This window comes from Vombatus ursinus, unplaced genomic scaffold (assembly GCF_900497805.2).
Source record: "Vombatus ursinus unplaced genomic scaffold, bare-nosed wombat genome assembly UNPS02014794.1, whole genome shotgun sequence".
Lineage (NCBI taxonomy): Eukaryota > Metazoa > Chordata > Mammalia > Diprotodontia > Vombatidae > Vombatus > Vombatus ursinus.
In genome coordinates, this window is record NW_020954572.1 from 20469798 (window position 1) to 20488191 (window position 18394).

Sequence of the window (18394 nt, forward strand, 5' to 3'; positions counted from 1 at the left end):
TAAGCAGCCATAAGAAAGCTGTTCCAATAATCTGAGTATAAACTGAGTCAACTGAGGTTATACTTGTAGAAATGCAGGGAACAGAATAAATCTGAGAAAAATATACTTCTTTCCACAATTTCTGGTTCAATTTAAATCATAAGGGAAGGAGCAGGAAAGAATAAGTATAAAATTACACGTTTTATAGAACATTTTCTAGGAATAATTACTTAATTCTACATATCTGAGCACCTAAAAAATAAATAAATAAATAAATAAATAAATGAAGGTTTTGTTACCTTCATTCTTAGAGGAAGAAGCACTATGAAACTTTCCTCTCCACCCTTTGATCTTAGTGAAGTCATTGGTCTTCCCTGTCCTGGAAACGAAAGGAAATCCAGTATCTGAAAAAGAATCCAACATATAGTCAGTCACTAAAATTCCAAACTACTATTTAACATCTCATTTGCTAAGATCCACAAACATTACATGTAAGACCTGATTTCATTTGCTTTTCAAGAAATATTGTCTTACATTCACATCATATACAACCTTAGCCCTAAATAATAAAAATAGTGTTTGATTTTTCAAATGCTATTTACTCACCTGGAGAGCCAGGATTCATTCCTCCAATGTTCCAGAGAGGAAAGCTAGTGGCAGGAGCTAGAGGCAGTTGCACCCCCAAGTATTTAAGATCAATACTCATTGTTGGATCCACTGAGTTCAGTTTCAAACCCACTATCAGAAATAACATAATATAGCATTAAAAGAAATAATCTTTCAAAAACAAATGTAAGTAAAAACATTACATTTTACAGTTGCTGAAAATGAGATGTTAAATGACTTTCCCATGGCCATTAAACCAATAATATTAAATGGATCATCATATTAAGATATACTTGAGACATATTAAGAATTTCTAGAAGTTATAAGTAGAAGTGTTCAAAGACAATTTCAATTCACATAATATTCTATGAACAGCTGTTGTTCTAAGAGATGAAACCTTTAAGAAGCTATTACATATGCCAAGTGTCCACACAGCCATACAAAGTGTCAAGAAATTGTAAAAACAAAAAAAACAAAAAAAAAAGGAAAAAAAAAGAAACCTAACTCCAAAGTATCCCAGAGACTATTTGAAAATACCTAACAAAAGCAAAACTGAATTCCTAAAAGAAAAAAAAAAGTAACATTATACAACATAAGTATTAATTCATGTCTTAGTTTCCTATCAACAGCAGACCACAGAAGAAACAATGAAAGAATGTGCTTTTCACTGGATCTAGATTCCAGTTGTACCTGTGTGAATATAAAATAAAATAAAATAAACGAATGAACGAATGAAAGCCTATGCTCTCTGAGCCCTAACTTCCTCATTTGCAAAATGAGATGATTGAACAAGATGAAATCTAAGGTCCCATATACTACTATAATAGTAAAGTAGTGCACAGAATGCTGGACTTGGAATTTGGAAGATCTGAGTTCAAATCTAACTTCAGACATTTATTAGTTATGTGATCCTGGGCAAGTCACTTAACTTGTCTACTTCAATTTCCTCATCTTTAAAATGGGGCTGGAATAGAATAAGGATTTATTCATTCCTACTATGTACCTGGTAATGTGCTAAGCTCTTTACATATATTATCTCTTTTGATCCTCATACACAAACCCTGTCAGGTAGGTGCTGCAATTATCAAGGAATTTGTTTTATAGGTTTGGTTTGGTTTAATTTGTGCAATGGGCACAGGGAAGTAGTAGAAGGAACAGATTAAAAATATTTCTGACAAGGATGACAGAACATTGTGATTAGTGCTGGTTCATAAAACACCAGCTCAAAAGAAAATGAGAGCCTGAAGAAATCTTGGCATCAAATTCATCTAAGAAAAATCATTCACTCCCAGGGCTTTTACAGAAGAAACTTGGAAGAAGACAACAAACAAATACAAAATGGAACAGATTTGCCAGAAATGTAAAAATGATCATCTGTTACCATCTTTAACAAAAGTGAAAACCCCACATTTGGACTATTGCATCTTGGTAATCCAATGTATTATATGAAGAAGTGTCGATGGCACATAAGATGAAGTTAGGAAGAGAGAGTAGACCTGATCCACTATGTACTACATTCAAGAGAAATTTGTGCTGAAGGTGATTCCATTTCAAGGACACTCAGGAATCAAATGTCATGGCAACTTAGAGGAAAACCTTTTAAAACAGAAAAGATCAGGTGCAGTATTCTAAAACGACAAGAACAACAATAACAATCAATCAGCAACCAAGAATCAGTAATTACTCACTGATATAACTCTTTTCTTAGTTTGAGAAAATTTTGAATTAACCAGAAGATTTTTCAGTCTACAGCAAACAAAATATTCATAGTCACAAAATGGATAAAGAACATAAGATCCAACTGTGCCTTTTTAGTGACATTTTTTTTAATTGACACCAAATTGCTGCCCTCAAACTCTCCACATGTAAGGATCTCCCACAAATATAGTTGATAAATGTGATTACAGATAATGCTAATTAATAATCCACAGAAAACCAACATTAAGCTATAAAACAAGGAAGCAATTTCTCTTCTAAGGTGTCCACTATTATTTTGGAAGAGACCCTATTCATATGCTCATAAAGGAAAAAATTCCTATTGACAAATAAGGTTTTCCAAATGTTCTTATTCAAAGATAACATGGTATCAAGGAAAATTTCAGTAACTTTTATTTGTTGGTAGAAATGTAAATGGCAATTTAAAAATCAAAACTAAAGCCTTTATTAATACAATGAAAAATCTCTTACCATTGAAAAACAAACCTAAGGGCTCTCTACCAGAAATACACAAGTCACAACATAAAGTGTGTTTTATTGAGATTTCTTTGACCCAGAAGAAAAAAAAATGAGGTGAAAAAATGGCACTGAAGGTTCTTTTTCTGAATAATGCTATAGGCAACACATCTTAATTCTAGAAACTTTAACAAATGTGGATCTGGCAAAGTTACATCAGTTAACCATTAAAGAGAGTATGGAGGAGGACGAACCTATAGGCTCATCAAAGAAAATGATCTGAATATCAAAGCATCAAGAGAAGACTTTGGGGGAAAGAAATTAATGAGGCCTCTATAATATTTATCTAATATCTTTATGATCCTGTAGGAAAAAAATCAAACTTGAAATAAAAGAGGACCTATCAAGCTATAATGGAATTTGAGAGTAGAGGAAATTATCCCCCACTAAAAAAACCACTTCCAAAACTCCTAAAATTTGATTCATCAAAAAAGCATCAACTATACATCTCATGCTATGCAGAAAAACAAAGACCAAAAGAAAATACTGATTTGAAAATATTACTGTTTTTAGGGTCAAAAAGAATTGAAAATGGGAAGATGCTTGAAGTGAACCAAGTCACATTTATACTACCATGTTTTGTTGGGAAATTATGCTGCCATCGCCCTCCTCCCCCCAAAAATCCATATACTTTGATTCACTCTTTATTCACTCTAGGAATTATCATGTTTGAGATTATAACCTAAATGTTGTTAAAAATAAGATACTCATTTTCCTAATTTTTAATTTCACTTTTCAGTGCAATGTATCAGAACTTTTTCCCATTATTTCCTATGAAATGTTGGTCCCTGTTTTAATTGGATTCACTGTAAGTAATCTTTTCCAGTACCAGTTTGTCTCAGGAAACAAGCAAACAAACAAAAAAACAGCAAACAAACAAGTGAGGGCACTTTGGTGTTGTGTTTATCTATCCATCTAGAAGATAATTGTAAAAATCTAAAGGTAAGGATGGTATAAACATAAGCTATATACATATACAACACAGACATATAAAATAAGTTGATGTCACATGTTCTTTTCACACGCCAGAAACAACTGATTATACCACATACTAAGTCGGCACTTAGATAGGTGCTTCTGACAGACAATAAGACGGGCCCAGAATTGAGGAAGAAATAAAGCTGTATTCTGTTTGGGTAACTTAAATGTGCTTTTAATAATTCTAAACTGCTTGCAAGAGTATATCCCTGAGATTTGTCCTTTGTTTGTTAGACAATTTGGAGCGAGCTTCCTTTGCTAATTCATCATCCATGCCACGCCCACTGTGAGCATACCCTAAAACTTTGTATTATTCTCACTCTTCTCTCCTACTCTCCTCTCCCCGTCTCTCCTTTTATTTCTTCCTGGCACATGACCAATGCAGAAATATGTTTTGAATAACTTCATATGTGTTATAGATATGTAGACATTGTAATTCCTACTTTCCTCAATGAGTAAAAAGGTGGAGAAAATTTGAAAATTAAAATAAAATAGAATTTTAAAATAAAAAAAAAGAGTATATCCCTGAGATTAATATTCTCCTGGTGATGCTCCACAGATATAGATCACGGAACATCACTATTTATAATTTTAGATGTACAACTGACCCAAAGGCCAACAGAAAAATTCAGTGTAAATATACAGATGTTAAAACATATTAACAAGAATAATCTGCACTGAAGCAACAGCATAAAAGATATCATAGAAAATAGGTTTGTATATAGAAAGGCCCTTAACATGAGCGACTCAGTCATGAACTGGGAGCGAGCACGCCCAAGCACTTTAAAGAATATAAGCAATATAGCAATATGTCCATGTAAGTCATGACAACTAGATGTTGGTCTTACACGAACATAGCTAACAGTTTTATGAACATAAGATAACTGTTACATATGCTTAGCCTAAGTTCTTATTAAGTATATGATAACCACCTGCGCTAACAATACCAGCATGTTAGTTTGTTGGCCCTAACACCCTTGGGAACTGATTGTCTATTACATAATTCTTAAGTAGTCTGGCTGAACTGCCATAAAACCAAGCCATGGTAGGCCTAGGGTGACACCTTTGATCAGACCGATCCAGTACAGCAATACTGAGCAATGCCTCTAGCTTGGCTGTGGTACCCTAGGAGCCCACACTGACATGAGCCCTTTAACCAGTTAAGAACCAGAGCATGAGATTCAGGCTTCCCAGGAGCATGAAGCAACTTACTGCAACTACTCAGGCAAGAGATGGGAACACCTAACTTCCAGTCATTATTGTCCACAGTTCTAGACCTGACTGCCTGGAATTACTCCAGCCATCCATACTCCCAGACCACAAGCCTTCCCACTTTTCCCTTATCCTGAGTGCAGTAAAATTTGTCCTCTCAGTGATACTAATACCCAGCAAGGAATCTCGACATTAAGTGCAAGAGTATTAAGAAGTTTCCATTTTGTGACATGGAAAGAAGGTTTACCCTTCCTGGTAAGTAACTCAGTGCTTTATTATTGAACAGTATTGAACAGTATATTGTACATATCAGTTTAACTTGGAGTAAATAAAGCATTTCTAACAATTAAAATTAACAGCATGCACCCACCACAGAGATACAAGGCATGTCAAATATTGATTACTCTTACAACATCTTGAGCATCTGTACAAGAAATCAATAGAAGAGCCTGAGACAATATGATTGAAGAAATAAGAGAGGCATAGTTGTACAGGAGAAAGAACTCTGGCTCTGGAATCTGACGACCTGGGTTTAAATCCCACCACTGATGCTTCCTGCCTGTGTGACCTTGGGTAAGTCACTTAATCTCCCTGGGCCTGGGTTTTCATTTGTAAAATAAAAGAGGTTGGACTAGATGGCCTCTGAAGTCTCTTCCAGCTCTATAAGACAGGCCTATTACATCTACAGACAGCCAAAATGCTACGCTGCTGACCCACCCTTGACATGATAAAAGAATCAGAAGAAGTCTGGCATGTTGGGATATATCCTCTATTATTATGGAAACAAAAGAATAACAATTACACAGAATGAGAAAATATGGCAAAGCTCTTTGCCTCAATGGAAAAAACATACCAAACAATGCAACTAGATTACCGAAGCAATTATTATGATCATTAAACTTATTATTAAAATAAAACCTTACTACTTTAGGTAGACTAAAAGAAAGCCAAATTCGAGTGAAAAGTTAGTTTTAAAAAAAAAAGGGGGAGGCGGCAGCTAGGTGGCACAGTGGATAGAGCTCCGGCCTTGGAGTCAGGAAGACCTGAGTTCAAATCTGGTCTCAGACACTCTATACTTACTAGCTGTGTGACCCTGAGCAAGTTACTTAACCCTGACTGCCTCACTAAAAAGCAAAAAAAAAAAGGCAAAAAAAAGAAATACTGAGCTAGATCAACTAGTTACCTAAGTCCTTAATTATGAACAGAAACTTAATATATAATAATCATAGATGGTATACACACACACATGCAAATTTCTAAAGTACTTTAAAAAGATCTTGAGGAAAGAATTTATATTTTAAAAAATCCTTTCTTACATTATTATTGTATTTAGGAAATCTTTATTAAAAGTTAGTGTGATGCTTTCATCAAGCCCCTATCCAAAGTTTCACAAATTCAAAATTAATGGCAGTTTTTACTGTGTTATCATTTCCCTGGCAGCATAACTTGCAATTTTTGGGCTCCCAAGTACAAAATGTTCACCACTAAAGAAATGAAAGAGATGATGTGAAATATGTAAAATCTCTTTCAAATGCACCTATCAAGCAGGAAAGGTCCATCATTAATTTAAAAAGTGCAATAGCAAGTAATTATTATTTAAAGCTAATGTTGGCGCAGAGCTAAGATGCTAAAGAAAAGACAGGAACTAGTTTGGCTCTCTCCTAAACTCCTACTAACACCTTTAAGTAATACCCCAAAACAAATTCTGGAGCCACAGAACCTACAAAAGGACATGGTGAAACAATTTTCCAGCCCAAGACAATCCAGGTCTTCCAGCTAGGTGGCACAGTCAACAGAGGGCTGGGCCTAGAGTCAGGAAGACTCATCTTCCTGAGTTCAAATCTGGCTTCAGAAACTTACTAGCTGTGTGACTAAGCAAGTCACTTCACCCTGTTTGCCTCATGTTTCCTCATACGTAAAATGATCTGGAGAAGCAAATTGCAAACCACTCCAGTATCTTTGCCAAGAAAACCCCAAATGGGATCACAAAGGGATCACAAAGAGTTAGACACAACTCAAAAACAACTAATAACTGACCTGAAGAATGACATTCCCGATCATCCCTAAAAATGAGGAAGTATATCTGTTGTCAGAGTCCTGTTTAACTAAGTTCGGACAGGCACGTTATGAGAAGGTTGACCACCAGATGACAAAAAGTTTTTTTGACCATAGCAGTTCACATGGTCTACTAAAGCAGAGGAGAGTTGGTGTTATAATCTACATTAAAGATAAGAATACCTGGGGCAGCTAGATGGTGCAGTGGGTAGATAGGGCACCAAGCCCTTAAGTCAGGAGGACCTGAGTTCAAATCCCGCCTCAGACACATGACACTCTCTACCTGTGTGACTCTGGGCAAGTCACTTAACCCCAACTGCCTCACAAAAAAAAAAAAAAAAAAAGGATAAAGATAAGAATACCTGCACCAATGATACCACAGATCTTTTGTCTCTATTTTTAAAATTATATTTTATTTTTTTCTATCAGCAAAAACCCACCTTCTTATCCCCATCCCTGAAAAGCACTCCTTACTTCACTGATAAAGGAAAAACAAAATCCTTATTACAAACATGTATAGTCAAGCAAAACCAATTTCCTCACTAATCATGCCCAAAAAAATTATGTCTTAGTCTGTGTTTCAATTTTTTCTTTCACCTCTCCATCAGGACGTACATAGCATGTTTCATCATTCGTTCTTCGAAATCATGGATAGTCATTACCCAGATCAGAGTCCCTAATTCTTTCAAAGTTATTTGTCTTTATCATAGTGTTGTCTTTCTATAACTTGTTCTTCAGGTTCTATTCACTTCACTCAGAATCAGTTCATATATATTTTTCCAGGTTTATTTGAAACTAGCCTGTTCATCATCTCTTCCAATACAATAGTATTCCATCATGTTTATACACTTTAGCCTTCTTCAGCCATTCCCCAACTTATAAGCATCTCCTCAGGTTCTCCTCTCAAAAAGCTGTTTTCATACCTCTTTATAGTCTGTTTTCTTTAGGGTTAATCCTTTAACTTCACCTACCCTTCCTCTTTCACCTTTCTACCATTTCCCTCTTATTTCCCTGTTGAGAGCAATGTATTTCTGTATCCAACTGTGTGTGTTTTCTTCCTTCTTTTTATCAGTTCAGATGACAATGAGGTTCAAGTCTCAGTCACTCCCTCCCAAAACCCCCTTGTTTGGATAGATATCTACTTATACACCCTGATTATGTGAAGTAATGTTCCCTAACTTGCTTTTCCTTCTTTCACCCTACCCTGGTAGTCCAGTATATTCCTCTTTCTCTCCCATTCCATTCTTCTAAGATCATCAAGATAACACAACCACCCTTAGGCCTTCTGCCTAATTAGACACTATCACCTCGAACGAAAGGGATCAGAGAAAATACATATATCGTCTCTCCACATTTGAATGTAAGCAGTTTGTACTTGTTTAGATCTTTATCATAGTTCATTCATGTTTACTTCTTTATATCTCTGTTCATTTGTGTTTGAATTTCAAAGTTTCTACACAGCTCTGGTTTTTTTTTCCATCAGGAAAGCTTAAAAGTCTTCTCTTTCATTAAAGGTCTGCTTTTCACATATAGGACTATACTCAGTTTTGCTGATTAACTAATTCTTGGCTATAAGTCTCCATTCTGTCTTCTGGAATATGGTATTCCAAGCTCTCCACTAATTTATAGCAGTAACTGCTAAATCGTGTGTGATCCTGACCATAACTCCCCAATACTTGAATTCATTCTTTCTGGCCACTTACACTATTTTTTCTTTGTCCTAGAAGCTCTGAATTTGGACTGTAATGTTCTTGGGAGTTTCCACCTAGGAGTTAGAGGAAATGAAAAGTGTATTTCTTAAATTTCCCATTTTGCCCTCTGATTCCGAAAAATCTGAACAGTTTTCTTTTAAGACTTCTTGAAATAACGATGTTTAGGCTCTTGTTTTGCTCAGGTGGTCCAATGATTCTTAAATTTTCTCTTCTCAATCTCCTTTTCATGTCAGTTCCTTTTGCTATTCAAATACCTTACTAAATTTCTTCTTTTTCAGTCTTCGGATGTTCTTTTTAATATTTCTTGTTTCATAGAGTCACTGGCTACTATTCGGTCCATTCTAATTTGATTTTGGTCTCTGCTGTGCCAAGTTATTCATTCCCTGTATAATTCTTTCTTCATATCCCATTAATTTTCCAATTTTTTTTCCTCTAGCATTCCCTTTTCATTGTTAAAAACATTTTAAAACCTTTAAAAAAAAAAAACACTTGTTTTATGCATCTCTTTCAAAAATTCTAGTTGAATGTGTACCCAAGTTGAGGTTTTGCTTACAGATGCACTGGAATCATTGTCTTCTCCTGGGTTGGTGTCTTAACTGTCCTTATCACCATAATAACTATTTATGGTAGGATTTGGGTTTTTTTTGTTCATCTTTCTAGCTAAGGTCCTGAATATGAACCTGATATTAGGGTCAGGTTCTGGGCATTTGTGGAAAAGGTTTAGGGGATATTCCTGTTGCTGCTTTTTGTGTTGTTTTGTGTTGTTTAAGTATCTCAGAAATAGCTCGGGCCCAAGACCTTGCGAGTTTTCAGTGGTTTCAAAGCAATCTGAACCAGAACAAAGTCTGATTGCTGCCTCCTTGGTCTGAGATCTACAAGTTCGTGACCTAGGTTTGGGTCTGAACAAAAGTAAATTGCTACTGTACACAAGTCACTGTCAGCCAAATGGGAAGCTCCTTTGATTCAGAGTTACAGAACTGCAGGCTTCCCTTTGCTCTGGGATTCCTGCCCTGGTTATTTCTCTAGAAGCTCACAGGACTCCTAGCTTCCTTTAAAACAGGGTTCTTTGCCTTTTTTGTGTTATGCATCCCTCACATAATGCCTTGATTTTTATTTATTTAAATTTGGGGGGGAGTTAAAGTTAAATGACTTCCCCTGGGTCACATAATGTCTGAGGGTGGATATGAACTCAGGTGTTTCTGACTCCAGGGCTGATACTCTATTCACTACACCACCCAGCCACCCCTCATAATGCTTTTAAATGCATAAAATAAAATACACAGCATTTTAATTAAACTGAAATATAGCCTATAGACAAGAAGACTGCAATCACATGCAATCTAGCATCAGGTCTAATAGCTACAGGAATTCTGAAATAGTAATGATCATAAACAATATTTCTAGATATCAGCAACAACATGTAATGAAAATATTTCAGTTGGTAATAATAAAGTCATAAGTACCATACTACTTTAGCTTGTTGCCTACATTCATAATTGAAGGCAACAGAAGGAGCAAGCATTTACTAAGCACCTTCTACCTATCAGGCACAGTGCTAAGCATTTTACAAATGTCTCATTTGATATGTACAATGACCCTAGGAATTTAGGTGCTATTATCCCCATTTTACAAATGAGGAAACAGAGACAGACAGAAGTAACTTAGCCAGGGTCACACAGATACTGTCTGAGACCACATATGAACTCAAATCTTCCTGGCCCAAGGCCCAGCATTCTACCCCTCATACCACCTAACTGCTATATTTTAATTAGAGGTTAGTGAAATAAAGATGCAATCTATCCTCCATGGACTGCAGGTTAAAAACACCCTGCCAGCTATTAGTACCCTCCCACAGAAAATTACTTGGCATATATTTTTTTTTTAATTTTCTATAACCACATTGTATTCCTAGCCCCTACAATGTAGAATGTACTTCTTAGATATTCTCTCCAAATGATAAGTGGTCTAATTTCATCAGATCCTCATAGTTAGAGTCAACAATATGCTCGCGGTTATGATCTAAAATAAGAATCCTTAAACTTTATATTTTCATCTTTTTTTTTAACTTCTGGTAGGGGAAAAAAACCACCTTATTAAACCAGTCAAAACTCATCTATCTTCTCCCTTTCTCTCCTTCCCCCCCTCCCTATTTTTCCCCATGCTGGAAGCAAAAGTCATGGACTAGACTCCATTGCTTATCAGCAAGAAAGTTTTGAGCTACTCCTTCCCTTTCCACCCTAGATAATTTTACCTCTCTTTAGGCAGCAATATCTGATTGGCTTTAGCTTTAGGCAACTCAGAATTCTTGAGATCAAATGATCTACCAGCCTCAGCTGCCTCCTCCGAAAGCAGATAGTGCAGGGATTACAGGCTTGTGCCACCATGACTGGCTATCTTTTTACTCCTATAAACAAGCTAAGACTCTTTTTTTCAAATCAATTTGCATTTTCACTAATAAGCAGAATTAATCATATTTATCAATGATTTAAAACATGCCTTCACATAAATGTAAAACATTCTTGGATAAAGTCCAAGTGTTCTATGTTGTTAACTGCATTTCCATCTATCACATCACTTCTTTCATCTCAGAATGTTTTGTTGTCATCCCTCTTAGTCCTATTTTCGCAATCTGTATCACTACTCAAGATGCTATGAACAGTTGCTTCTGGCATGTAAAAAGAACATGAGATTTGTCAGTTACTCATTTGCTACTTTTCTAAGGAACTTCTAACTTCACATCATTACTATACCTTTCATGTTTTCATGATTCCATGAGGTGTTTGATCAGAAGTATTTGGTTTGTACTAATATTTAACTAAAAATATATTCTAATTGTAGAAGAAAATGTCCAAAAACAAGAACAACAGTTAGAGATAAACACTAATGTTAAGCAGAAAGGGAGTGATGTTTAAGAAAGGATTAATGTTTTAAGTGGTCAGTCAGCTGAGAAAATTTGTCTTAATGTTTTGTTTCCCTACACTAACTTGTGTGGCCTCAACTCAAGAAGACCAGGTTTAAGTCCCACCATCATCTGTCATATGTTGGCTCTTTAACCCTGGGCAAATCAGTTGTAGAACTGATTTATATTTTCTGATATGCATTGGTAAAGAAAATTTCCTCAACAAGAAATCCCTAAACATATGCAACCACAGATCTGGACAGAGAAAAAAATGCAACTATTACAAGTACAGGTACTTGCATAATGAACACTGATAATGATGCTTCTCTGTACATATTACAGATGCTTTTATTTTCTAATCTGATATAAAAGGAAATACAAGTTAAAGTTCTTTTAGAAAGACATAAGCAAAAAGAAAGAAAAAACAATATTACTAAAAAAATAAAAGTTTAACATTTTATTAGTATATATTTTAAAAGTATGCATAAATGAGCTAAATTGGCCTTAAAAAGAATACTGACTGGATTAAATAATAACTTACATTTATGTAGGACTCATTTTACAAAGAGTTTTACATAGAACATCCCCATGAGGTAACTGATGATGATGATAGCTAACATGTTCCAGCCATTATGCTAACTAAGCATTTTATAATTAATTATTATTTCATTTGATCTTTACAATCATCCTGGGACGTAGATGTTATTATCATCTTTATTTTACAGATGAAGAAACTAGAGCAAACAGAAGTTAAGTAACTTGCCCAGGGTCACACAGCTAGTTAAGTGTCTGCAGTCACATTTGAATTCAGGTCTTCTTGACTCCAGGCTTAGCATTCTATCTACCATGCATCTAGCTGCCAGAACAAACTTATTCCCAGCATGGAGATAAGGAAACTGAAGTTGAAAAAAGATAAGTGAGGGGCAGCTAGGTGGTGCAGTGGATAGAGCTGCAGCCTTGGAGTCAGGAGGATTTGAGTTCAAATATGACCTCAGACACTTGACACTTACTAGCTGTGTGACCCTGGGCAAGTCACTTAACCCTGACTGCCTCACCAAAAAGCAAAAACAAACAAACAAACAAAAATAGATAAGTGATTTGCCCAAGGTCACTAACAGTTAAGTGGTGACGCTAATACTCAAATATACTGGTCCACAAAGACACGTTCACATTTTTAAAAGACAGCAATTCTGTATACCAGTCTGAGATAATACACAAAATATTAGAAGGAAAAAAGTTCCCAAAGGAAAAAAAAATTTAATCCTTCTAGTGAAAGCTTATAGACAAAATTTAGTTTACAAAATAATTTCTAATAATAAAAATGTAAATACAATATATGAAAATTTTTCAGCTTGGTGCAGAACTTCTAGTCAGAGGAAAATGCATAGCCCTAAATGCTTCCATCAGTGAAAAAGAAAAAGACCAACATAATAAATTGAACATAGAAAGGAAACAAAGTAAAAACGTAAGAGACATAAGAAAAAGGATAAATAAAACCAAAGGTTGTTTCTATGAAAAGTTAATAAATTGTATTAATTACTTAACAAAATACAAAAGAATTTTCTGCAAGAGAATATTATTATTTTATCTACTTCACTTAAGAGTTCTTTTTTAGAACTATAATAAAAACCATTCCCCACTCCCATTCCCTACTTACCTTCTTGAAGGCCAGGATGGATCACTTGTTTATGTCTCAAGGACTTCAAATCTTCTAACAACTCCTGTTCCAGCTGGCAAATCCTTGCCCTTCGACCTACTCATAAGTAGAGAGGTAACAGAGTAAAATCTATATCACATACTTCAACATTTCAAAAATTATGATATTGTCACTATACTCCCTCAACTGACAGATTACAATCTCACTACAGCTTAGCAGATAAACTTTTGAGGTTGTGGTGGACAATTTATCACGCTAAAGCCAAACTAGTTATAGAACTTCTTCAAACTTAGCTAAACTAATCCTCTGAACACAGTCAATCACTGGGCCAGTGCTTCACTCACCAGGCGAGACTCAAACCCCAGATCTAAGTAAAGAAATGTTCTCAGTGAGCAGGGCAAATTCTAGAATAATTTTTATTTCTGTGATAATCATGAGCTCTTCAGGGTCCTTAGAGCTGGGGAGATGTTGCATAAATGCATACTATGCAATAAGGAAAAATCCTGCATTGTTAGTACCTAGAGACCTGGACTTGGAATCTGGGGTCCCTTAACCTCCACTTCAATTTCCTCATCTGTAAAATGAGAATGATAATGGCATCTACCTCCCTGTATTTTTGTATAAAATAGGATAATTTTAAAGTGCTTAGTACAATGCTTGGCACATAGTAACAGGTGTTAATAAATGTTTCCTATCTATAATCTATCTACCTCCACAGCCAAATCATACCAGTATTTTTGGCTTTTATGCTACTTAGAATACCTGGATCACTTGTGGCAGAATCTTGAAGACTGGTGGGTTCTTCAACTGCTCTATCAACTGTGTGAATGTCCAGAGCTTCCTAAATACAAGATTTCAAATCAACAATGAGAGTTTAAAACTGAAATAGGTGGATTACATGTAATATCAAATTCATAGTTAACTGACCAGTTATTATGCCGTAACGCTACTGTAAATACATATTTTTAAATATGCTTCAATTTCTTGTGGGCAATAAAGTTGGGATCCATACTACAGTAGCCATTTCAACACCATAATGGAGTGGGAACAAGAAGAAAATAGTGATGGGATTCAATAACATATTGGTCAGCAAGGGAACAGAGCTGATGATCAGATAGGAGGAGGATTATGAAGGGAGTCAAAAGGAGAAGCCAGAGAAGAAAATCACTTTGGTTACACTACTGTGCAAAATCAACTTTATATAAATCAGTTATAGATAGTAACTTTGATTACAGAGAAAATCTTTGGTTTTCAAAGGGTGCATGGCCTTATCATCTTTGAAAACACTCAATTTTAATATAGTTTATGAAAGTCTCTACAGTTTAATGCCAATAAATTAAACAGTATGAATTCTACTTCCAATTAAAGCAAAAATCATACACATTGATTTAAATAGGATTTATCTTTGAAGTTCTTATAATAAAATTTCCTAGCAGGATAGTAATAGGGGCCAACGTTTTTAAAATGTATACTTCAAAGGACTCCAGTGGTTTCACTGATAAGAACTACGATTTCTAAGTACATTACCAACAGAGTTAAAGCAAATTATTATAATTCTTCCCATATGACCTAAAAAAAATGCTAAAAGTAATAATCTTACCTTTGATGCAAAGGAAACAAAAAGGACACCATCCACATCTTCGAGATCAGGTTTCACATCTGGAAAGGCATTCGCAGGTCCCACAGGTGTAGGTTTGTTGGCTGTTACAGATTTTCCTGTACTTTTAGGTGGTCTCCCCGCCTTGGAGAGTTTAAATTTTCTGGGTCTTCCTCTCTTTCCTGGAACACTTGGAGTGACATTCTGAGTAGCACTGGAGCCTTTTGAAGGCCCTGTAATTTTTAACACAGTTGTTCTCTTTCTGACTAAGTCATCTTTTTCTGAAAAAAAATCTCCATCTAAGCTTTTAGGATTAGTGTTAAGTGTCTTTGACATGCTGTTTTCACCCAAATCAGGATATTTCCAATCAGGATCTTTAAGACAAGAGTATTTCTGTGGTGCTCTGAGCTCTGGTGGTTGTTTCCTAAGTTCTTTCTCTATTTCCCTGGATAAGCAGAAGCTAGATTTCCTGGAATTCTCTACATATGCAGGCATATAGTCTAATTCAGTCAATACAGGAGACTTCTCTTTCCGACTTTGAGAAAACATATTTTCAGGTAGCTCAGAGATCTTTACTGTGCTTTTAGTTACAGCACAAGGTTCTAGATAGACCACTGGCATCTTTCCACTATCTAGTTTTAACATTTTGGCTTTAGCAACACCCGATGGGCTACTGAGTGGCCGTTTGGCAGAATGGTCAACATCTGAGTCATCTATTTCTCCATGGCGCCTTAGCTGTTTCTCCAGTATGGGCTCATCATCACTGTTTGAATATACATCAGTTTCTTCATCAGTATCTTCTTGCTTTACTGTAACTCCCTCAGGGCACATACCAAGTTCATAGTCGTATTCATCTAGGGGTTCTTCTTTAATGACCACATTAAAGTTTTCATTTGGGTCTAATGGTGATGCTACATGAGAGTTGTCTTCAAAGCTACTGGCAATAGGACTGGAGGGGAAAGGAAAAAAAGCTATAATTGTACACAAGCAATATAAAAAAACCTCAAGATACTGGTAGAGACAAAGTACCTTTTCACATCCATTCTTAAGATAACATACAGAACTGTGTAATCAAGGTTTTGTGAAATACTTAGTCAACAATATCCTATGACATATTTCTATCAACTACATGATATCCATTAAAAAACAAAGTTTTTAAATAAATCAATCTTGCTCTCCCCCAAGTAGAGAAATAGATCGCTGACAGCTCATCTATTTTCCTAATGATGCTTTAACTGGTCTCAAAACTAGAAGAAAGATGACTCTCAACCACTTCAAAACCTAGAAAGCAATTATCTGCTTATTAGCAGGTAAAAGCAAACTGACTTTCAACACTTCTAAGAATAATGACAAACATCAGGAACGGCCTTCAAATATGCCAGCTAATTTTATACATTTAAAATAAATGCATAATGCTGCATAAATGTTGTGACTAGATGGCCTTGGTTTAAGTTTCCTCAGTTACAAAATAGGGGCAATAAAAGCATCAACCTCAGAGCATTGTTTTGAGGATCAAATGAGATAATATATATAAAGTGTTTTGCAAAAACTTTAAAGCACTATACAAATGCTATTACTATTTCATATGCAGCTTATTCACATTTACATAATTTACAAAGCATTCTTAGAAGAGGAGGTCAATACAATAGTACAAGTATCATCCCCATTTTACAGATGGAAACTAAGGCTTAAAAAGGCAAGGAAAACTTCTGCCAATAGCCAAAAGCTAAAAGTGTAGCATCAAGCCCAGGGATTGACTTCAACTCCAATTTTTTTTCCTAGATTTGGGGATATTATATCCCCAAATATCATTATAGTGATATCATACTGATGTTTATTCATTCAATTATATCCTACTCTTCTTGACTTGATGGATCATAGCACACCAAATATCATACTACCTCCTCTCATAGTTACATAAAAGATGTGAGGTTTCACACTAAAATAGCACAGTTGAAATTAGATTTTTCAAATCTGGCACATCCAAGCAATTGTCTAACTCACCAAGCTGGTCTTAGAATAACACATTTCAAAATAAGAACCTACCATTGCACCTTTCTCAAAATTCATATCAGTGACAGAAAGCCAACAAAGGCCAGTTAAAAGTGAGCTTCTCTCTTAAAGCTGTGAGAGGGGAAAAAAGAACTTTAAAAGTAGTTTTTATTAACAGCTAACAGCTTCCACTATTTTCTCCTGATACACAAAAGGAAATTTTTTTTATAATTTCTAAGATAGGCCTTTTATGTAAAGTTTAAAAAGAAGAATTCTTTGTAATGCCTCTCTCTGGAGTATACAGACTCATTTTCTAACTAGAGCTCCCCACATTAAAAATAGTGGACCTTCTAAAAGTCACCTAGTACAAAACATGAATGACTAACATTTCCCTCTACAATATATCTGACATTTGGGCATCCAGCCTTTGCTTGATGACCTCAAAGACGCCAGAACGTGCTTTCTCCTAAAGCACTCTTTTTTCCTATATCAAACTAAATGTCTTTCTTCACAAATTCTGCCTGTCATTCCTAGTTTTTCCCTCTGGGACAAAGCAGAAGTCTAGATTTCGCTCAACATTCTAGACCATATACTGTTATCATGGACTCCTCTGGCAGTCTGGTAAAAAGTCTATGGATCCCTTCTCTGAATAATGTTTTTAAATATGTAAGATAAAATACAGAGAATTATAAAAGAAATCAATTATATCTAACTACAGTTATTAAAAAATGAACTTAAGTTCATGGACCTTTCATTAAGACCCCCTTGTTTTAGACAATCAAGATTTTTTAGATCCTTCACTGACATCCATCATCATGTCAGTTATTTAACCTATATTTATGATACCTGTAAACTTGACAAGCACACTAAAACCACAGATTGAGAGGTTAAAAAACCCTACAGTGGTCATGCAGTCCAATCCCTACATTTTAGGAATGAGGAAACTGAAGCACAGAGTAGTCAACTGATCTGCTCAAAGCCACAAAGATAATAAATAAGGGGTAGAACTGAGATGTGAACCCAGGTTAACACCATATCCAGGTTCTATTGCACCACATTCCAGTATTGATTTTTTAAAAATTCAATGAAATCTGGTCAAGACCATGTCCCTAAGGTATTCCACTTCAAACCTTGATGACATTAAACCATTAATGACTATTTTGGAAAAAGAAGCATCTGTAGTTGCTCAAGAAGGAAGACCAAGGACCCAAACTTGTTCATTGAGAAAAGAGATCAAGTGGGATAAGCTGATTTTTTTCAGTGTATATCTTTATTGTTTCTTGCCAGAGATCTTATTTTAGGGATATGACCTATATTCAGATCAATAGTGTATATGCACACACACATAAGGAAGGGTAAAAAAATATTAAACCACTTAAATTAACTATACTGAAGGCTTATCAAATTCTATAATCTTTTAAAAGCAGTTATTACCCTATATTTCCAAGTTTCCAAAAGAAAAGAAAGAAAAAAGG

The 18394-nt window shown here is 35.3% G+C and overlaps 1 protein-coding gene across 14 annotated transcripts in view; it reads right to left on the reverse strand.

The window, feature by feature from the left end:
* Positions 1 to 18394, reverse strand: part of MGA (MAX dimerization protein MGA) — a 219752-nt gene that overhangs the window by 67955 nt on the left and 133403 nt on the right. For 11 of the 14 annotated variants that reach the window (XM_027869894.1, XM_027869893.1, XM_027869898.1 and 8 more), the window contains 5 exons: positions 14931 to 15876; positions 14093 to 14171; positions 13331 to 13429; positions 586 to 717; positions 279 to 383 (listed from right to left, as the gene is read on the reverse strand). In XM_027869894.1, the coding sequence (XP_027725695.1) occupies positions 279 to 383; positions 586 to 717; positions 13331 to 13429; positions 14093 to 14171; positions 14931 to 15876 (1361 nt within the window). The remainder of the gene's footprint in view (positions 1 to 278; positions 384 to 585; positions 718 to 13330; positions 13430 to 14092; positions 14172 to 14930; positions 15877 to 18394) is intronic. The other 3 variants (XM_027869904.1, XM_027869896.1, XM_027869900.1) reach the window with 1 other exon arrangement.